Consider the following 23113-nt stretch of genomic DNA (forward strand, 5'->3'; position numbering starts at 1 on the left):
TTACTGCAGCACTTGGCCTCTTGTTTCTGGCAACTTTGTTGCAAGGAAACTACCTGCAGCCAGCGCACCAGCGGCAAATAAGATGGGTACAGCCTTGGTAATACCAACAAATGACTGGAAGATGCTGATGCCCAGCACGGCTGCCAGTTTACAAAGCGCATTCAGGAAGCCGAATGCTGTGGTCCTGAAGAGAAGAACAGAGGGACATCACTCAGTGAGGAGTCTTAATGGTTCATTCAAAATGTGAAATGTTAACTGTACTGATTGCTACAGATCCTGTGCATAAGATGGAATTACAATTAACAGCACAGCTGCAGCGAGCTAATGGACAAAATGGCCTATTCTTTAAAAACACCACAGTGATGTGGTGTGTGAGTAAGAAAGACCCATCAGTGATGTTAAAAGATTCTTGTAAAAGTAATTAAAGCAAAAATCGTCATACTCAAGCAAATCTACAAAACCAAACATGCATTCCTGCAAATTTTTTACTTATTTTTGTTTTATTAGTCTTCCTGTTTGACAGATCATTCACGAGAGCCTCTTTAATTGTAGTTTAGTGCAACTTATTTAGGAGCTAGGTATAATAAAAAAAAAAAAATATTTATAAGTATACAAGTCACTTATAAGTCTGAGTAAATTTTGTGTTTAAGAAAAGTATGAAGAATGAAATGAATAACTTAAATAAGCTGGAGACATTAAGGGTTCTCCTCTGTGTGTAGTTGTTTATTGATGTTTGGCTTTTTTATCAAACTGAAGCTAGTAAAAGAAAAAGAAAACCCATCCAAAAATCTAGAAAGAAAAAAATCAATGTATTGATTCAACCAAGAGAATCAGCAAAAGAGTTCAATTAAAAGTAAAATCCAATTAAAAACACTGAAAGTCCAATTAAAAAACACTGAAAGTTGTCTGTACCACATGATACTTCCCACTCAGAAAATAATCAAAATGTAGTTTGGTGCCATCATGAGGTAGCATCAGAACATTGTTTTCTTTTACCTTATTTTAAGATTAAAATCTATCGCTACAAGAACTGAACAGAAATCACAGGAGAAGTCAATTTTTAAAATTGAATCTACATATGTAGTTTTAATTACTAGCTTAGCTTTCTGCTACTTTAGTGAACATTGTGCATTAGATTTTGTTGTGGGAGCAAAAGTTCAAACAAAAAAAGAAATTCAACTTGTTCTTTTCTCTTTTCTTTTTTTTAACTTATCCTACTGCATTCATTGGCATAGCGGCTGGCATTAGATGTTTTTAGGACATTGGCTTCTGGATAAGAGATGCTGAGACAGAAGACTAAAAGAAATATAGAAAGATCATTGACTCTCGCAAAAAAAATACAACAATTAAACGGAATTAAATAAAGTGAAAGAAGTACAGATTAGATTCAAAATATTTTCAGCACTGACACTGAACATGACCTGAATCAGTGATGAACTCTTTACATTGACATCAATGGAAACAAGTGCTTTCCTGCTACCTTTTATCCGAGGGGTAGAGCTCCACCGTGATCACATCCAAGGCGTTCCATGAGGCGATGCTGATGCCACCAAACAGACACAAGAGGGCGATCATCCCTGATTCACTGTTGCCAAACATCAGGAAAAAGCAGCTGACACAGGATATAACACTGGATCCCGCTGTGTGCAGAGAGGAAGGACAGTTACACCAAACCAAACAGTAAAGATGCACGATATAACTGCATTATTAACATGATATTTTTTTAATATATCGGTATCGGCCCAATAACTAAAACTGTGCCGATATTAACCACCGATATGTATTTCTGTTCATTTTCCGATTGTTGGTGTATGTGGGTCGGAAAGAGGGAGGGGGCCTGGCCATGTGGTATTTGCACATCTAACAGTGATAGTGATGCAAGACAGCATAGTGGGGTGTGAAGTGGAAAAGGAATGTCAGCAGTGTGGTACATTTTTCAGTGACCATTAAAAAATACTTGCAAAGGCAAAGTAATGCAAAGAGATGCCCATCAAATCATTCAACACCACCAATTTCATATTTCTTCCGAAAAAAAACCACCATCCACACGTTTGCAAACAATGGCGGGAAGCTAAAGCTGATACCTTTAGGTTTAAATTTGTACAAAATTTTATCATCTTCATTTTTAAAGAACATTGGTAAACATTGGTCCAAACAACAATAATAATATATAATACTTAAGAGAAAATACTGAATTACTTGTATAGATTAGATTTACTTACCCAGCATTCTTAAACGGCCAATTTTGTCCATTAATAGAGCCGACACAATGTTTCCAGGCAGCACGGCCAGTGTGCCAAGAAAGTTGACAAAATATATCATGTAGGCATTGTTGAAGTCGTCACTGAAATCCAGTATGCAGCCCTCTTTGTTGTGGAGGAATGTGCTGTTGACCAGTTTGCAGTTGACGAACCTGTATTTGAACAAATCTGAGGAAAAAAGATTGAATTTGTGAATACTTGGGGATCCATTTCTGTTGAGGTGCTTTATCAAACAAGTTCTTTCTTTTAGCAAATGAAAGAATAACACTGAGCCTTACATTCACATTAAAGCATTAAAAGATTTATATTCCATCTGCTATTTAAGCATTACAAGTGAATTTTCTTTCCAACTAAACATCCTTACACAGATGATTAGTTATTTTTAAACAGGAAGAGAGAGAATTAAATCATCTCAGTAAAAGCAGCCAGTGTATTGCAGCAGCCACCGCAAAAGCCATCACTCACCAAGGTCTGCTTTCAATCAAAATTCCTTGGAGGCAGAAACTAAACATAAAAACATCCAGTCAAACTGTTTTATGGCTGTTTCAAACATCAGGAGAGGTCCAGCTAATTCTCCCTGAAGGGTACTGTAGTTTTTCTGTATATTTTCAGATGACAATGCTAAAAATCAAACCACGCAAATTACCAATACCGATTTTATGAAAGGGAACCAGCCATAAAAAGTGCTGAATGATCATAAAACTTTTAAATGCTCAAGTGGCACAAACATAAAGGAAACTATCGCTGGCAGCAGGAATGAAAATATAGGAGCTGTTACTGCTGCTGCAAACTAAGCCCAAATAAATCTGTCACAGCTAAGAATGAATTGGCTACAATATTTACGTAAAGAAAGCGTTCTGCCTTCATTTCTCAGATGTGTTTCCCAGCTCTTTTTCTGACATGTTGATCTAAAACCACAGGCAGAAGTGAAAACCACAGACAGCTCAATAACAGGAGGTGTTAAACTATTCTGTCTCCACATCCCGATAAGTTAGTCTTGTGACGACTGCTGGTCTCTTTCTTTCCCTAATTTCAAAGCACTGTTTCCCATCTAAACCTATCTCCCTGCCATGTATAAGTCTGGGCTGGCTTTGTTTGTGTTGCCATGGTAATACTTGTGCTGCTGCGTAACCCTGGGTTACTAGTAACAGAACACTTCTGATAGCTGAACACTGTGTTCTGTTACTCCTGTTGAACTCATTTCAGCCTCAAACAAGTTATTTACTAAGCAGCAGCAACTTAGAAAATATATGATGAAGCAAAAGTTCAGAATAAAAATAACCAAATAAAAAATATCTGGATGTGAAATGTAATTTAATCTCGGTGTTTTTGATGGACATCCTTTATTTTGTCTTTTTAAAAGCTAAAGGCTTAAAGAGGAAACCTATCTTTAACAAGGAAGATCTGATCCCACATTCTTACTGCCTCTGTGTATCTATGGACTATTCCTGCTGCTCTACTTCTCTCATTAATCCATGCTTTCCCATGATGTCACCACTTTCTCAATACAGTCATCACTTATCTGCTCTAATGATCTTTTCGTCTGTGTTCTCAAAGCCAATCCGCCCCTGATCGCTGGTCTTTAAAACTCTTGGCTCTACTTTCATTCTGCCTTTCCAACCAGGTTTCAAAAGAATACAGATATGTCAAATATACATTTCCCAGTAAATGCTTCTGCCAAATTCAGAATTATGGGCTTTTATTGAACAGAAAACAAATCCAGGTTGCAAGCATGATTTGCAGTTCCAGTTTGACATCACTGCTTATCCACCGTTTTCTATTGTGAGTCAAATGTAAGACAATCTATGCAACAAAACTACAGGCAACCAAGTAATTTTGTTTTCAAGTGGCTCTGAAATTTATTTTGTTCAGAAACACTGACATTGGCATAAACTTGCAGTTTCTAGAAACACAAACTGCCAGCATTGTACTCTGGTGACAAAACAAACACTTTAAACCAACTATGAGGTAATCATCCTCTCTGACACCCAATGTTATTCTGGTTGTCAGAGGTGTCACATCTGAAATATCTTTCAGCCATCTGGTGACTCCAGAGGAGACTTGGCTCATTTTCTGCCATCTTCCACAACATTGCTTATCTATGAGGCATCATCAGATCAATATTTGTTCAATTTTCTTCTGCTTAGACTTGTATGGAATAGTCAAGGAGTTGGATTGGATTATCCACTTCCTGAAATAAACTCACTGTCTGTGTGGGAAGTACTTCACCAGAATTTAATTATTGTTATTTTGCAAAAGATTAAATTAACTATAAGTTCATGTCCTGCAGTTTCACATAATATTAAAGCCAAGCCCTATTAGTGTCAACATTAGTGGCAACAAATTACAGACATATACATAAAGTAGAGTATGGGTAGTTGATCCATCAGGTAACACACACAGGCACACATATATAAATATGCAATTTAATAAATAGAAACTAAAGACTCTTATTAGAAACATGAAGTTATATTTACCTGTGTTATAAAACAAACTTGCAATGAAAGTGCAGTTCCTGAAGAAGGTATGAGTGGAAGTGATGTCTTCAAAGTAGCACTCCTCAAACACTGAGTCTTCAAACACCATGGACTTCATCTTGAGGTTGAGGAACCTGTGGACAGGCTTCAGTTTATCGAGCTGCGTTGCACATTTATCAAACTCTCTTTACTGCAGCACCGAATCAGACAGTGACAATGACAAATTAGCTACATCTTAGAATAAAAGTCTTACTTGTCATTGAAATAATATCCTTGGCGATGGATTTGGTTTTCCAGGGTAAAGTTAAAAGTGACATGCTCCACACGTTCCTTAGTGAAGGTCTTTGTGCGTGAGTCATATTCCTGCTTCTGGATGTACTTGATCATGTCAGGGAACCACACCGTCAGGCCGTAATAGCTGCAAGGTTACGAAAGGCAAGACGGATGGAAAAAGCAACAAAATTTATGTCAATGTATGCGAGAAGCTAAAGGAACGCCATAGGTTTTCTGGGGCTTTTATTTTACCTGAAAGACATGCTGAACCAAACAGCCATGAGCATGAAGGTTGTCCGTTTATACTCTGGGTTGAAACAGGCGAGAATGTTATTCCGTATCTGCAAGAAGTAAAGAAGAAAAACACATTTTGATTAAAAGAAAAAGACTTTGATATGTCTGGTCATGTATCAAGTCTTATCTAATACTGTTATGACATTGAGTTGTACTGGTACACTTTGAGCTTAAACTCTTTTTTTATCAAGACTTTCTTTTCAGTAGATATTAAGGCGAGATGATGGAGGGTGTAGGTGTGCGCACAACGTAGAGCGTAGGCTGAAAACAAACTGAAATCATGCATGAATCTGGTGAATTAGTACTGCAATAATGTGCCATTGTGGGGGCAGAGTTTTAAACACAGAACATCTAACCTTTTCAAAAAAGTTTAGTTGTGAAAAGTTCAAAAGGGAAAGTTTGTGTCTTGAAAGGAGACAAACTGGAGGAAGGCTGCATGTTTGCATGGCTGAAAAAGCTTAAAGCAAGCAGCTTCATTGGCATCAGACATTAAAAAAGGAGGCTATGTAACATTTTGGCCACATTTGCAACAACCTATACTTACACCCACTCGGGTTTGCTTACGCTAATGCCAACTCCACCCAGACTCCTAGAGGCAGCTCCAAGCTGGAAATTGCATCTTTTACAGCGATTATATTAATGGAGGAAGATGTTACTTTATCTCAAGCTACTAAACTTGATTAAAGATTTTACTTTTATCTAAAGTGACTGCAAAACCTCCAACATCTATGTTATTCTAATATTTAAGCCCATTTTGTATAATGTAAGCCACATTTGTAAAAATTTCACTGACCTGTTGGGAAATGCTCATAATCTTCAGTCTGTAGCGCTCCCAGACTGGGGTATCAGTGCCAATGTCCACCAACTCATCCATCTGCTTCACTGTCTTGATTGTGGTAACCTTAGATTAAACAGACACAAGTCATTGATAGTTTATTGGGGAAATTCCATCACTTTATTGGACATGCAAAATGCCTCTGCATGCTAGTCTATGACATCATTAAACCACGCTGAGTTCTCCACACCAGTCATCAAACATCAGGCTAGATCTCAGCTACTTCACTGAGATCAGCCTTCAGTAAAAACTGCTGGTACTGACCACTAACTACTGTACAGCTTTTGTTATTTTAAAAAAGTTATCACGTTTTAAAGACTAATATTATGATAACAATGTTTTCTGGTTGAAAATTTAAATTTCCAACTATTTCAATTAATCTCTGATAGAGGCTTAAGTGGCTTAATTATTAGCTATGAATGTCCATTTGATACATTACAAGTGGCTTTCCCACAAAGATCTCCGATATGTCATTCTTTTGTTTCTTGGAATTCACGAGATAGAAAACAAAAGAGTCACATAATACATAATAGTCACATAATATAATAAGGTAAAAATAAGAAAAAAAAAAAACATTTCAAAGTAAGAATTTATATAGCTGCGATGGACTGGTGAGCTGTCCAGGGTGTACCCTGCCTGTCGCCCAAAGCCGGCTGGGATAGGCTCCAGCTTCCCCCCGACCCTGAATTGGATTAAGCGGTTCGGAAAATGAATGAATGAATGAATGAATGAATGAATGAATGAATGAATGGACTGGTGAGCTGTCCAGGGTGTATCCTGCCTTTTGCCCAAAGACTGCTGGGATAGGCTCCAGCTTCCCCGCGACTCTTCATCAGACTAAGCATAGGATAATGAATGAATAAATGAATTTATACCAAATATTATTGCTCTTTTATCCCAAATTAAGGAGACATGTCAATATTGACTTATAATTCAACATTTCTTCTTAGTTTTAAGTGTGTTGAATATATTGTGGCATAAGAAAGTTGATTCCTAAAATTAACTGGCTGCTATGACAACAGAGAGTTGAGCCATTTACTCATGTCATCATTTATTTGCTCAAAATACAGCTTTTGGGAAATGCATGTTATAGGCATGTAATGTATTGATCTGTTCTATTGTTTATATAGCAGATAAAAGTGCAAAAGAAATCGTTTTCATTGTCTTTTTTTTATTGAGAAGATAGTGGCTATTTGAACAGGACAATGCCAAACCCTTTTGTGTGCTCTTTGCAGCAAAGCTCCATCAACACAGCCTATGTGTGTGTCACTGGCTGAACTTCTGCCCACATGATTATAAAGAAGATAATCACACAACAACAATCGGGATAAAGATGACTGCTTAGCAGCTAAATCTTATCAGCAAAATAAACTCAGATTCTTCCTGCAAGACTTTAGCCTTTATTATCCTCTCCATTCCCAACTCTTTCAGACTGAGTTGCTGGTATCAAATCCTTATTTTATTTAAATATTCTATGGAATCAGTTACTTGAAGCACTAAAAATCCTTTAATATAACTTTCTGGTAAATAAAGACGTAAATCGACAAATTATAGAGATTTTTTTTCTTGCAGTTACAAACATTCAATCTCTGAACACCTGACCTTTTCATTCTGTTATGGAAAATCTAACTCATCATAAAAGCATAAAACATGCGGGTCCACAGTGAATATGAGGCACTTTATGCAGCATTGGGACTTGGCAATAACTAACCTCTAACCAGTGACCATTGCTGTAAGTCTCCCAGTAAACCCCTCCCTCTTTAACTTCAAGTGTCAGGGATTTAAATTATTGTCTGCTCAAAAGATACTCACTGTAAAAACCCGCTCTGGATGTCCTTTTGCTCTCATGTTCGTGTCGTGCACTTGCTTCAGAATCATCCAGCCTTCATCGTGTTTTCCATTCTGATTGTTGTAAAAAATAAAATAGTTAGATTTGCATCTGAAATATATTCTGGTCTGAATACTAAATAACGTTAGCTTTGTATTCACTGCTTGTTAAAACACAAATTTGAATCAAACCTGTAAAGAGACTGTCAACAAGCACTCTTACTAACCTCCAAGTAGAAGCGTGGGCTCTCAGGCATGGCATTGAGGGCAGCAATGGCAGCAACAGAAGGAAATGCACACACCAACACAAACACACGCCAGCTATGGAACTGATACGCCGAGCCCATCTGGAAACTCCATCCTGACAAAAATAAACAATCAATCACAAAGAAATTAGCTGACATGTCTGTATATTAACATGCAGAAGATTCTATGTGACATCCAAACATAAGCTAATGAAAATGTAGGCTAAGTGCTGAACTTTGTTTAATATATTAATACGATGCGACACTCTATGACCCTTGTCCTTATTTCTTTTTCCCCCAGAGCGGTCAGAGGTCAACTTCAGTGCTATGCTTCTGAACAGAAAGAGGCTTCCTATCAAACAAGCCTTTTCCCAGCTGTGTGATGCTCAACCAGCTGTAGATGCTCTTCAGTCTAATCAACCACTGTCACAGTGGGATTAATTGTTAAACTAAAATAAATTGTTAAACTAAGGGGGAAAAAAATGAACCCTATCATTTAACCCAATCATTTGTTTGATTTTTATACTTACCATAATGTGGGATTATAGCCCAGGCCATGGCGGATGCATAAATTCCCCCAATCATCCAAAACATGCAAAGCCAGCTGAGGTGCTCCCCACGCTTCTCTTGAGCCAGAAACTCAGAGTAGTATGAAAACACGATGGGAATGGAGCCACCGATTCTGTAAAATTTAAAAATCAACTGAGCTCACGTAGGAACTGTTTGGGCACAAAGATTCATTCATTCATTCAAAGATTTTTGTAACCACTTAGTCAAATTGGAGGTCGCAGGGAAGCTAGAGCCAATCCCAGCAATCACTGGGTGAGAGGCAGGGTACACCCTGGACAGGCTGCCAGTCCATCGCAAGGCACAAAGATTATCAGTCATATTTGAGCTAGAAATTAGCGTTTACACTTTTTTTTCAGTTCACATAACCTGAAATACTCTTTAAAGAGTTTTCTCTATTTTATAGGAAGATTAAATGAATGTACTGCAAATGACTGTCAAAGTATAAAACTGTTTGTTAATAAAGTCACAACTGTTTGACTCTCAAAACTTTACTGTACAGCTGTGGCTGGATGGCAGACAGCTCGGGCTTTTACATTACTGTGTAATGGGACAAAACAAAGTCAGATGACTCATTTGAACTCAAATGGAAATGATAACCCCAATCATTTACCGGTACTAGTTTACTGAACCCCTTAACACCCTTTTTTTTTTAAAAAAAGGTTAGTAATGAATAAAATGACAAAACAGTCAACATTACTGTGCAGCATGTAAGAATGACAGACTTTCAATATAAAGCAGATTAAAAAAGACTTTTTTTTTCTCTTAATTACCCGACACCCGAGAGGAGACGGCAAAACAGAAAGGTGCTGTAACCCTGGACAAAGGAGGAGAAGAAGGAGAATATGCTGTTGATGGAAAGAGAGATTATAAGAGACTGCCGACGGCCTATCCGGTCAGCCAGAGCCCCCCAAAGAAAAGCCCCAACCATCATCCCGAAATATACAATCAAACCTGGGGAGAGAGTAAAGAAAGTGGAGAAGACGGAAACGTGTCAGTATTTAACTACAACACTCAGCAGTGTGAAAGATTGTTGTGTTCTTTTTCTCATTGTCTCTTATTCAAATAAGTTCACTAATGACATAAAACAACTTCAAATACTAAACTTTTTTCTTTCTTTTATTATATTTTTTAAACAGAAAATTATGCAAAAGTGTAATTAAACAAAAACAAAAAAGCCTTAATACATCTCAAAAGGGTGTAAAAATTGGGCATCAATGTTTATTACTTGTTTCTGGCCTAAAGTGGCCAATTTAGGAACTGCAGTGTACATATTATTTTCATTTTCATCCTTAAAACCCATTTGGATTGAAAAGCCATGCAGAATGTTAATTCTTTCCATGAGAATTTCTGCAAACTAGATTTTTATATTCAAAGTATCTCAACTTGTATCGTTTTCACATCCACATTCTGCTTGCTAGCAGCCTGCCTCCTCATCTACATTTTACTTCAATTTCTTCGGTCTATTAACACCACAAAAATGTATCTAGTAGGTGGAAACCATAAGTGGAAATGCATACTGTGTCCCTGATATGCATGCTTGTCATTCAACTGGTGGTGGAATTCTCCACGAAGTTAATAGACATCTTGGGCTAATGAGTTTCTGGAACGGTGTGTGGGGCTCTGACTCAAAATAAACAGCCCATGTTCAGTGTCATAAAGGAAATTATTGCCAAAAGCAACAGGGTTACTCATTTAGATGTTTGGAATAATTCCTGAGCAAGAACTAAAGTCTATGGTCATTTATGCTCTTATAATAAAAAGTAGTCAAGCCATCCATTACTTATGCAGCCACGGGGACATAACCTGATGCACTGAGAAGTAAGGGTGGGAAAATCAAATTGAAAAATCAAATATCGGGATTTTTTGCTACACAATTTTTAAAATCAATTTTTTTGTTAAAAATCTATTTTTTATAAATAAATAAAAATAATCCGTGATAAAATTTTTGTCATTTTTGTAGTTTTTATTGATCTTTTTACTGGTCTTCTTGGGCATAATAGGAGCAGAATGACGGTCTGGCCACTGTGTTATTTTTTTCTAACTGAAATAAAGAAAAGTGACAAGCAGAAAAAAAAGTTAGTACTTTTTTTTTGTTTGAATTTAGTCTACAAAAATGAGCAATATCGAATAATTGTGAGAATTGCAATTTAAACCAAATCGGCGCCCAAAAAATCGGAATCAACTCAAAACAAATGCATATTGTCACAGCCCTACTGAGTAGTACCTTGCACCTTTTCCTTCATCTATAAATATATGACAATATCGCCATCATTGACATATTTCTCCTTTTTCAGCAAGTCTTCCTGAATAAAACCTGCTGTACATATTAATTTGTTCTTCCTGTCCTCTCCACCCCAACCAGTCGAGGCAGATGGCTGCTCTCCTTTAGCCGGGTTCAGCTGGAGGTTTTCTCTTCCTGTTAAAAGGAAGTTTTCCTTCCCACTGTCGCCTCATGCGTGCTCAGGATGGAGATTGGATCAAAATCAAGATTTGATGCAATCAGTTGGTTTCTATTAGCTAGGGTGTTTATGAATTGGCTTGAATTGATGTGTCTGTAAAGTGCCCTGAGCCAACATTGTTGTGAAGTGGTGCGACACAAATAAAGCTGAATTGCATTGAATATGACACAGAGGAGTAAGCTGAATCAAGTCGTGAATACACCAATTATAGAGGGGCCTAAGTCCAGTCTTTGAGATCTACCATTCTGCAACTTTTAGATGCAACCAATCTCCAACACACCTGAATCAAACAAATGGCTCGTTACCAGGCCTCTACAGAGCTGAATGACATGTGCATGAGGGAGTTCAGACATTTGACTTCAGCAAGTTGGTGAAGCCATGCATCTAAAAGTTGCCAGATAGTAGATCGCAGGGACCAGACTTGGGCACCTCTTATTTATACTTTTGTTATGTACAACATGTGTAAGAAAAACTGGAGAGTCTCACCAAGCATGCTCTTGTTGGGTTCAGACAGACACATATCCTTCTCTGCACTGGGGAGGACAAACCCCACCACAAAGATCTCCACACCGTCCGCCATGAGTGCCAGCCCCAGTACAAAGTACAGGCTCCACTGGAATTTGCCATGACCACATTCTTGTAAGATGGTCTCATACTGCTGAGCCAGCTCCTCCTGGTCCTTCCGTCTCTCAGCCTCAGAAACTCCAATGTCTCTGAACTGTTGTGCTCCGGCTGTCATCGATCCCGGACCACCAGCCAAACTACCTTTGCCTGAATCAGCCCTGGGAATTCCTTGGTACTCGCCCTCATAGATTTCATCATCTTCATCATGACCTTCTGTGGAGTCACTGTGGCCACCCTCTTCGTCATTGGCTGCCTGGCTGTCACCACGGTAATAGCCTCCATCCTGGTGTCCCTGCATGGGATAGTCATCATCATCATCTTCTTCGAAGCGACTGTAGGATCGCTTGCTGTACTCATCGGTCATCCGATCCACTGAGCGGCCCACCTTCTTTGATGCTTGCCGCTTCACTTCTTTGGCAATGTCTTTGGCACCTTTCATGAAGGCAGTCCGGTTTTGGTAGCCGTCCTCCATTTTACAGAGGTTTCAGTTGAAGCAACAAAGCTCAAAGATCAAGCTGAGAGCCCCCCCTGAAAGTACTGGGGCTTCAGTTTGTTTAAAGGTTTAAAGAGTTGAAGCCCAGTTCGCTTGAGAAAAACAGGCTCTTCTTATGCCTGGGGAGAAAACGGACAGTAAAATTAGCTCAACTTTAGTTTCCTTGTCAGTCAGAAGATTCATAAAAAGGTGATGTGTTACAAAGAAAAATCTGACGGCAGCTTAAAATTCTGTTCCCATACATTTCTATAATATAATTTTTTGAAAAAGTTGACAAAAGAAAGGCACAAACAGAAAACCACAAAAAAAGAGGATTTTTTTGCTGTAAGTTTTGCTGTAACTAATCTTTCATTTTCATGTATTCATCTGAGGAGGTTTAAACAGCTGATTTCACTGACACTAAGTCAAAATCAGTTACTTAAATGTTCAATATTAACTAAGTTAATTGCATTTTTTACATACACGTACAATGATGGAGACACAGCTGAGGCAAATATTAGCTTGCTCACTATTAAAAAAAATGTTTATTTGTCTGACAGTAATTACCTGACATATGTCTTACCTAACTGTAAATATATTTGTGAGGGTAGTTTGAGTAACTGTTCATGATATTATATGTACTAGGAAATAATTCTGTTATCAAAATCAAACATATAAATTAATCTTTAAATGAGTTTTAAAAACAAAATTTCTTGACTCCAGTCATGGGCTGCATGGTGGTGTGGTGGTCAGTGATATTGTTTCACAGCAGCAGCCTCCCAGTTTAAACCTTGAGACTTTTTGTAAGTGTTTCCATGTTCTATACAACTTTTATATGGTTGGTTTCGCTACAGCTTCTGCCCACAGACCAAAAACATGCATGTTAGGTTAATTGGTGTTTCTAAATTCTCTCTAGAAGTGAGTGTAAGTGTTTTTCTCTCTGTGTTGCCCTGCAACAGACTGGCAACTTGCTCAGTGTACCCTGCAGGTATAGATGATGGATGACGGATGAAGTTTGATACTGATAAATAAACTTGCTGCATCAACCATACAATACTTAAAACATTTCATTTAAGTCTTGACTTGTTAAAGAGCAGAAATTGTGTGATTCTCACATGTTTGGAGTGTGCTGCAGGTAAACTAATCTGAATGCCACTAGATCAGATTGCAGTTTAGATTTAAACTGTTTGTTTTTTTCATACAGCAAATCACGTGACCTAAATGGCCAGTAATGGATTCCTCTCTGACCACACTTGTTGCTCTTCCATATCCACCCAGCATGTGTTCTCTGCTGGGTCACAGATGAGTCTGAGCAGCAATTACAGAGAGAAGCATCAAGGCTTGGACAGAAATGAGTTTCTAGTGAATGTATCTTGATGCGAAAATGCTTTGAGTGCTTATGTTCATCATGAAGAATTACAGCAGGTGAAAAAAAACAAAAAAAACAAAAGTAGGCTTGTCATTGTTAACATTTCAGTCCAATAACGTCCTAAAATCTTGCATTAAAATTTAAAATCTGTTTTGGTTTCTATCACAGAAATTTAAAGTGGGAGGCAGGTTTCCTCATAAGTGATCCAAACAGTTTTCATTAAACATCACATTCGTTAACCTAAAGATACTCTTAAACTTGGTGTGTAAACCTGGCATCTTTCCTGTTTTTGACTAAATAAGACACTGATGAACCTCCCTAAACACAACCACCACACCTATCTGTAGTTTTGGGTTTGTTTTTGTTGTTGTTGCAGTCTGGTGTTAAAACAGCCATGACTCAACATAAACATGATCACTTGGGTTGCTAGGAATTTTGCCAAACTATATGATTAGGTTATTTCAAAGACATTAAAATAGAGTTGATGCAATCAAACGCGGACAGTGTTAAATTAGGAGTGCAAAGAAAGATACATAAAGTGATGTCTACAAGCAAGTGAATATTAAAACTAAGAAAAAGAGGTTTGAAGATTGTTTTAGTCACACCCCTCTTTGAAAATGTTGTTTGGAGTTTCTTTCTTTTTTTTGGCCACAGCTTGTTCCAGCAGGTGATGGGCGGCATACATATCCATATGCTGTATTATTAGGACACTGTGCCTTTAGTCAGAATGCAATAAGACAACATGTCCCTTTGAATTTGTGCTGTTGTGAAACAACAGACAGACAATGATGAGACATCATTGCACTTTCACCTGTGTTTCCGAAACCAACTCTGACAGGTAATAATGGGTCTAACAAAGCTTTTTTTTTATATGGTAGGTACACAGGAAAGAGCAGTTAAAAAGGCCTGAGAGCTTGCATTTCTCTGCGTGCTTAGACACCAAATCCCTTCAATCAAACATTAACATTTTGGTGAAAAACCTGTAGAGTGGTAACTTTTTTTGGAAAGAGTATTCATAAATTTGTGTTCATTTCCTGTTTGATCGCTTTCACCAAATTCATCTGCAGACAATCATGTTGCATTAAACACAAGCAAGTGTATTTATGCATTAAATGTATGATCTTTGAACCTAGATGCAATGCTACAGGGATAACTTACTGTATATCTTAAATTTCTTACAGTCAACCATTTCCAAGCATGAGGCAGCAGGTCCGCCACTGTCAGCATGATGAGCACAGATCAAAGGAACCCAACCAGGCCTGGTCAGTCAGGCTAAACTGTGGGACTACAACCAATAATATCTCAGGCGGATGCACTCGCACGTCTGTTATTTTTATTCTATCCCTCACAAAAACAAAGTATACACACCCTTGTCAAATTTAATTTGCAGATTTTTTTATTTTATTTAAACCTCTTGCAGAATCATAGTATATTTGTACAGCTTTTACCAAGTTAATTATCTTTGCAAGACATCATAATTATATCTGCATCCTAGGGTGGTTACCACTAATAATACCTGCTGGTTCTGTTATTTGTAAATATAAATAGGAAGTTTTTCTGTAGTGTAACAATAAGTGAGCATACACACACAGCAGACCATGAGAGTGAGGCAGCAAAATGGATTCAGATATTATTGTGTGTTTCTGATATGGATAAACCTATAAAAAAAAAGCATTATATTCTTCTGAAATCCTGTTAACAGCTTTGATTCCATGAGACCATAAATAACCTTCCATAAATTAATGTCATGCACCACTGAAGGACAGATTCACTAGAAGTCTGGCAGCCAAAGAGTAAGAGAGCTAAAAGCAAATACTCCAAATATTACAGGGCAACAAAACACAGTGCAGCAGGAAGACTTCAACCCAAGAAAAAATAAAAACAGAATATAAAACATAATAGCTCAAGTTTCATAGATAGAATCAAGGCCTCCCTATACTATGCAACAGGTAAACAACACCCCCAATTCCCACTTCCCACCTTTCTCATAAAGACACTAAAGCGTAAAAAAGGCTACCTCTCTCATTTCATCACTCATGTCAAGTTGAAAGGCTCTCTGCAGCTCCCACAGCCTGCAATACACAGTCCACACATCTGAAACAGGGGGAAAGAAAAAGAGGAGGAAGGCCTGGGGATGAGGAGGGTGGATTTTTATTGCTCCTTCGTCCCAGAAACCTCCTCTTTGATATTTTTTCCTCCTCCATTCAGAAACTGATCGGCAGCAGCTTTAAGATTTAGCTGCATTGCCATACAGAACATTTAGTCCTCTCATTAAAAGCAAATCAAAGGACTGAGATTTTTTTAACAACCGTGTTATAATGCATATTTCGAACACCTCATTGCATCGTATTAGTCAAAGAAAACCAAACAAATCTCCCTGCAGTGCCCAATATTTTTTGGCTTTATATTCCTCATCATCACAACAGGGTAAGGACACCTGTACTATGCAGATTTGGCTCCTCGTTGATTTAATTTCACAAGCATCTGTTTGGTGATGCAGGGAGGCAACAGGGTGAATTCAAGACTCATTAATTATGCGCAAAAATAAACCTGAAAGGCTATGACCATCTTTTAGTGGTTGTAAGGGCCTTGTCGCGCGAACTGGCTAATTTATACACCACAGTCAACCAATACGACCAGGTTCACATAGAAATCTGTTAGAAATACCAGAAGATTGGGGCTCAGCTTGCAGCCTGTCATAATGCAATCAATTTTAGAAATCTCAGTTTGTCACGACTTGGGTTGGATCACAGGCCCCGCGTCTTGATTAAGAAAATCGATCTTAATTTTGCTGCGTGAAGCGATCACGCCCATCGTGTCCTGCTCGTGATGTCTTAATGAAAGAGAAAAGGATGGGAAATGGATCAGGCGCTCCAAGACGCCACGAGCCCCTCAAAAAAAACCAAAAAAAAACCCACCATAATTACCGTCCATCGCGTTCAAATTTACGCTCACCTTAATTCCTGCGAGCGACTCTTCAGCCTGGAGAGGGTGAGGATGAGGATGGAGGAGGAGGAGGATGAGGATGATGATGCGTACGAGGCTGTTGCTGTGAAGCGAGTGACGACGATGCTGCGCGCTTTGGAGGAGAGAAACCCACGCCATCCACTCACACTCCAGTGATGCGCTAGGGGTCCCCCTCCCCCACGCGAGAACATCACGAGCGCCTTTAGAAACGGCTTCGTGTCTGGAGGGGTTGGCCGCAGATCTGCACACAAGTCTGTGCGCAATTTCGGCAGTTTTACTCTGGTTGTTGCACATCAGGAGAGTAAAAATGTCCTGCGGGTTAATTTGGTGTTTTAGGTCATTATGAGCATTTTTGGGCTTTCCCAGCTCTTTGTCACACTTTTCTTTTTTTCCCCACAAATATAATTTACACGCAATAAAATCAAAACACGTGCAAGCACGCCTGACTCTTGTTGCCATGCCAACAACTTTGGCTATTCCTTTGACTATCAAGAGGCTGCAAGGGAACATGTGGAAAAATGTCCTGCTTGCTGAAAATATGTCCTTCGGGGTGGAAATATTTCTGAGGATGTAAAGTTTACATTTATGTCAGACCCACAGGATTGTGTGGTTGTCAAATTCTGTCTAAATGTGAATCACCTGGAAAGTTTTAACACTACAGCTCGGGGCATATAGCAAAAGTAAAGACCATGTGAAAATCAAGAATTAAAACTTTCAAGTTCAAACGGCACTGACTGTTCAACACAAATTTTAAGTTTTTCATAACACTTATTCTCCTCACCGCTTATGGTAGTTGGAACCTATCCCAGCAATCATTGGACAAGAGGCAGGAACCTGGACACCACCAGTCCATCACAGGGCCAGAACATCACACACATCAACACACATGATTAACAAAATCCTGTGGAACCATAGTGTGGAACACAATCAGATTTTTTGTCTACAGCCTCTTAATTCATTCTCAACACCAGAAAGCAGAAGATTACACTATAAACATTTCTGACATATCAGACAAATGGTTATTATCCCTGATAAAATGTGGTACTGTATCCATTTTACATTTATAAAAGGGATACATAAAGACCTCATATTAAAAAAAAGTCACCATATTTTTTTCAAGGGTTGGATCATTATGAGTTAAGCAAAAACACATCTCTATGTTAGTTATTGGTAACGTTTAATATTTAATTGTAAAACCTTAAGTTTTTCTTCCAACAATCTTAAAATGTCTTTCTTCAGTCTTCATATAGTTTGTACTCCTCTTCTAATGCCGTCTCTTCAAGCTTTTGCAAGTTTGCAAGACTCCTCTTTGCAATGGTAGCATTGAGTCTTGTTAAGTTAAAGTCTCCAGTCTGAGACTCACAGGCACCAAAGCAACCCCAGCATGATAAAAGGGAAAAAAACTATTGGAGTAAATCAACAAAACTACAGTCAGTCATTAATACTTAGAAAGTTGAAGAGACAAAAGAAAACTTGTACTAAATATTTTATTTGTCAAATGTTTTTTATCTGTACAATGGCAAAAACAGTTGGTTAAATTATCTCCACTATTACAATCTCTAGTAGATCTAAACATTTAAAATAAAAAAAACAAAAGTTAGCCAATTCCTGTAGTCTGGCATGGATTACGGAGGCACTGGTGCTCTCAAAGGAACCCGTGGAGGGGCACCTGGGGGCCTCGGCGGCATCGGTGGTCCTCTCTGGAGAGGAAAGGGGGGTGGACGAGGTGGCCCGGGAGGACCGGCACCGTAACCAGGTGGAGGCATGGGGGGAGGAGGACCTCTCATACCTGGAGGAACAGGTGGAGCTGAGAGAGGAAGATGGGTAACTGAAAACAGGTCTCTAACAACTGGACACAAAACACACTCTCCTGGGTGAAGACCTGTTTTCACACTTATTCATTCACCTCAACAGTCTTTGCAGAGAGTTTGCTGCTCCTCATATTGTCTCCCTTATTCTGGTCTCAGAAACCTGCAAAACCTGGACGATCATGCTATAAAGTTTCTATCACAGCGCTAGAAGAGGTGTAGGAGTCCATTTTCCTCTCACATTTCTTAAAACTAAAATATGATTAGAGTGAAAAAGTGCGTAGAAGTAAAATCGCGTAGAAGTGACTGCCGAACTCGGCTTTGACAACGATTTTCAAATCATACCAAGAACATTTATCCAATATAAATAGAAATGCAGTTATACCTGATCCAATTTCTATTATGACATCTTAAACAAATACTTTTCACACCAATTTTTTTTTTTTTTTACAAATATTCTTATCACCAAGGCTCTGACAGGGAAAGTCTGAGACACTCAGCAACACCTGCAAACTTCTTTGTCAGACCTCCAAAAGAAAGTTACCCTGTGATGTAAAACAGCGCAGCCTTGACAGAAGAAGTTTAAAAGAAGGTGCAGCAGCCTGCTACATGCTACATGCCAAGAGGCTGGTCAGACTTGGTTCTAACACACATCCTATATGTGGTCACTGGTCAAAGGGCACAGCAGCGCATGACCTTCCTGCAGCAGATAAGAAAAGCCCACTAGCCAACACCCATCCTCTCCACATTCTACAAAAGCATCATAGAGCATCCTGATGGACTATATCTCTGCATGATGTGGAGGCTGCAATACTTCAGACTGGATGAGTATGAGGAGATTGGTGAGGACAGCAGAGAACATCATTGGGATTTCTCTCCCTGTATATCCAGAGCTGAAAATATCAGCAGTGACCCCTCACACCCCCATCATGGGCCGTTGTCCCTGCTGGCCTCGGATAAGAGGTTTTGCAGCAGTCGGTGCAGGACCACCAGGTTCTGTAACAGCTTTGCTCCTCAGGCTACCAGACTGCTGAACTGTAAATCTAACATATAGTGCAGCAACCTGACTTTTACATTTTGTCTAGTACTGTACAGTACATTCCATTTGCACAGTATGTTATACAGTATCTTATTATATTTTTATACTATTTATCAACATAATTTATATATCTTTAACACTGTTGACGAGTCTGTGCAACAAAAATTTATATGGTGCATATACAAATGATAACAAAGCCTGTTTAAGTCTCTATGATCCAATTAAGATCAGATAGCTCAGACCAGAATAATAGGTGGCAGGGAACACACAAGAACAACCTACTCCTCTGGCATAACTCCACCCTGCAGTGGAGTTTCCACTGGGATGTTTTCCTGCTTTTCCAGTTTCTAGAAAAAATATATCCTGCTAAAAGCAGCTTTCCAACTTGCATAATACAGTCCTTAGTTTTCAGAAACCTCTTGCTCCTCCGTTTGTTTACTTTTTCATTGAAGAATAATATAAAAAAGCTGCAAATGCAGCTCTAGAGTTATAAATAATGCATGCCATACCAGTCCACAGTCTTTCTTTTCATGGATTTTGCCTCTAGTTGTGCATTTCTGCGATTCTCGCATTTGATGGCAGCATAAGCCGAGTACATAACTCCCCAGTGCCATTTAAGGTCAGAGTTTCAGAATACACAAGTATGGAGCCAGTTCATTTATTCTTTCCTGATGAGATGCCAGACAGCGAAACCAGACTGAGGAAAAAAAGTCATTAGGCAAAAGTATTGAATCAATGTCTGACACTGGAAACAAGCTGAAGCCCCTGATTTAGGTTTGGAGGAGGAGGAGGAAGAGGGGGAGGAGGGGGGGGGGGGGGGGGGGGGGGGGAGTCTGGTGTTGACTACAACATGGCATACAGACTTGGATGCACTGCATACCGTAAGGCTGTTGTTTATTGTTAGCAGATGCTTGTCAGGCTTTTCTTCAGAAACTGGTTCAGAATGGAAACTGCAGAGTTTCTGTGTCTTTTTTTAGGAAAGGTGTGTTGGTACACTCGGCAAAATTTAGAAATCAATCTGTTCAATATTGTGGCAAAAATGGGACTATTTTAATACATCTGAAGAGTTTTATAGTTATAAATGTTGCTGATAATACACTCTGCTTAAACACCTGAATCTGTTCTATTGCCAGGAAACCTGTTCCTCACATCACCACCCGCAGATTGGATTTTTTACTCCAAACCTTTTCCTGACAGATTCTTTCGCTTTTCCTTTGACTGATAACCTCCTCAAAAGGAACTTTCTCTCATTTGTGAGCTGAAGAGACTTTTTATTTGACAACAAAGACTTGAAGAGTTGCCGCAGTGCTCACCCATGGGAGGTCCATACGGTGCTCTGGGAGGCATGCCCATAGGTGGGGGTGGAGGCATGTTGGGGGGCGGCGGAGCTCGTTGGGTTGATCCTGGTGGAGCGGGAAGAGGTGGCACCATGCCAGGAGGAGCTGGAGGGGGCATCGGCATCTGAGGCATGCCTGTGTGACAGAAAAAGAGCAGATTTCAAGTTTTGGAGGGGTTTGTGGACCCAATTTCATTGCAGCCGCAGACACTACAGAAAGTCATGACTTGTTTCTAAACACTAATCCAGGTTCCCATGTTTAGCGGTCCTTGACTTTTTTTTTTTATCCGAGAGTTGGATTATTTTTTTAAAGGGTTAAAATTAATCAAATATTAATAAAATTCCACTTTAAAGGGTTTTTTTTAAATACTTTTCCTTTTTTGGTGTAAACAGCGATCACCCCCTCACTGGTTTACTAATGCTCATCATCATCTTAGCATAAAGTTAAGAGGTTGCCTCTGTCACTTCTGTGCAAAATCAGCTTCTCTCACCAAGATGATGCTAAGTTTTTTTTTTTTTCATTCACCACTAAATTATGTTCACCTGTAAACTATTTAGCCGTATGTCACCTCTGACATTGGAAGCCAAAGCTGAGGCCGCAGGAAACAGAAAAAGTTCAGCAAACAGAAAAAGTATGAAGTGATGTCACCATGTACATGTATACTGAGAAACATATCTGATGATGGACCGGCAATATTTCCTCAACCGTTACCTACAGCCCCCGCTACAAGGGCGAGTTCATTTACTTTAATCTTGCTTTCTTTACAGCAGCAAGTTACAACAGAATTTATTTAAAGCCACACTTCCTCTAGAACAGGTTTATCCTCCTTAGTCCTTTTATTCGGCCGCAAAAAGACACCTGCATGCTCACACAGGTGATCACACGGAGGTCGGACAGAGTGCACACATGGGAAAACATGTCTACCTGATGAAAGTTTAACAAAAATATAAAGTTTTGGTTTTTTTTTTTTTAATTCTCTCAGGGAAGTGAAGATGGAAACTCTCGCTCAGTGTTTTATAAAATGTTATCTGAGAATGTCTGGAATATAAATTGATACAGGAAATTATGGGGGAATTCCGGCCCTACTTATACCTGATCTAAATTCTCTTAAGCAAATATAACTTGTAATGTGAACATGCAACCATATCTTCTGCTGTATTTTTGAGAAGTTAGCCCAGAGAGCAATAAAGAAAACAAAAAAGGTCATAATTTTATAACCTAATAGGGAATGTTAAAAGTTGTAAACCTTTAAAACATCAAAGGTATTCCTCCTTTTACGGCTTTTGAACACTTCAATGGAAAACTGACAAAATATTGACGTTCCAACAGCCACATGGACGCAGCACTTACCAGGATGCATGCTGCCTGGAGGGAAGGGTGGTGGTCCCGGTGGAGGCCCACCACCAGCCTGTGGATTTGGTGTCCCTGCTGTTGGAGGTATTGCCATAGTAGGCGGCATTGTTGGAGGCATCGATCCAGGAGGAGGAATGGGGGGGAATGCACCAGGAGGTGGCAGACCTGTGCAGAAAAAAAGGAATTATTAGTAACATGTTCAATACTTGTATGGTCTACAAACACTAAAAACTGACTTTTAAAATGATAAATGTTCAAATTTATTTACAATTACAAAGATTTGGTTGTTTGTCATGAACGTATTTTGTACTACTTCTCCATGAAAAGGTTTTATAAATCAAATTTTATGTCATTTCATTCAAAGGTGTATTTTAAACCAAAAGTGCTAACTCCATAAATGACTAGCATATATGGATTTAAAGGTAGTGTGTAATTTATCTGGCTTTTTACTAGCGAAAATCCAGTATTGCTTTCATAAATATGTATTTTACTGAGGTCTAATCATTATCATTAAATGAAAGCGCTCTTGTAGCTCAGAATTAGTGTTTTATAAGTACTTATATGGTGACACACCAAACAGAAGACTGCCATGTTGCAGCGCCATCTTTGAAATGGGTAGCCAAAAGGGGACAAACTTGTTAGCCTGACACGTTTTAACTGTGAATCTCTGTGTGTTGACGGGGGAGGATGAGAAACAAAGACAACTGTCGATGATTCACTTTGACATTTTCCATCAATATGGAGGACCATCCATACTCTTTGTCCCCCAAGAGGGAGAAAAAAATAGCCAGAAAGAGAAATAATAAAGAGAAAACAAGAGTCTACATCTGTGTAGTGTTTACCAGATGGAGACATTTCATGAGAGAGAGGGGACTTGCAAAAAGAAGCAAAGGTTGCAGCTTT

The 23113-nt window shown here is 38.9% G+C and overlaps 2 protein-coding genes across 3 annotated transcripts in view; both read right to left on the reverse strand.

Moving 5' to 3' along the window:
* LOC306770162 (synaptic vesicle glycoprotein 2A-like) lies at positions 1 to 12337 on the reverse strand (the record flags this gene model as incomplete). The annotated part of the gene is made up of 12 exons (XM_079258984.1): positions 1 to 184; positions 1481 to 1640; positions 2223 to 2429; positions 4739 to 4872; positions 4992 to 5156; positions 5264 to 5352; positions 6099 to 6206; positions 7953 to 8042; positions 8195 to 8328; positions 8743 to 8894; positions 9553 to 9733; positions 11728 to 12337. 12 exons carry the CDS (start codon positions 12335 to 12337, stop codon positions 1 to 3), a joined length of 2214 nt encoding a protein of 737 aa, XP_079115110.1.
* Positions 12338 to 18205: 5868 nt separating this feature from the next.
* sf3b4 (splicing factor 3b, subunit 4) overlaps positions 18206 to 23113 on the reverse strand; it is an 8725-nt gene continuing 3817 nt past the window's right edge. Inside the window, exons 4-6 of one of the 2 annotated variants that reach the window (XM_079259069.1) lie at positions 22208 to 22375; positions 20834 to 20992; positions 18206 to 18462 (exon numbers count right to left, since the gene is read on the reverse strand). In XM_079259069.1, coding sequence (XP_079115195.1) covers positions 18299 to 18462; positions 20834 to 20992; positions 22208 to 22375 — 491 coding nt within the window. In that variant the 3' untranslated portion in view covers positions 18206 to 18298. Of the gene's footprint in view, positions 18481 to 20833; positions 20993 to 22207; positions 22376 to 23113 lie in introns of both variants that reach the window. The other variant, XM_079259068.1, reaches the window with a different exon arrangement.

Source organism: Telmatherina bonti, assembly GCF_933228915.1.
Source record: "Telmatherina bonti genome assembly, chromosome: 19".
In the NCBI taxonomy this organism is placed as follows: domain Eukaryota; kingdom Metazoa; phylum Chordata; class Actinopteri; order Atheriniformes; family Telmatherinidae; genus Telmatherina; species Telmatherina bonti.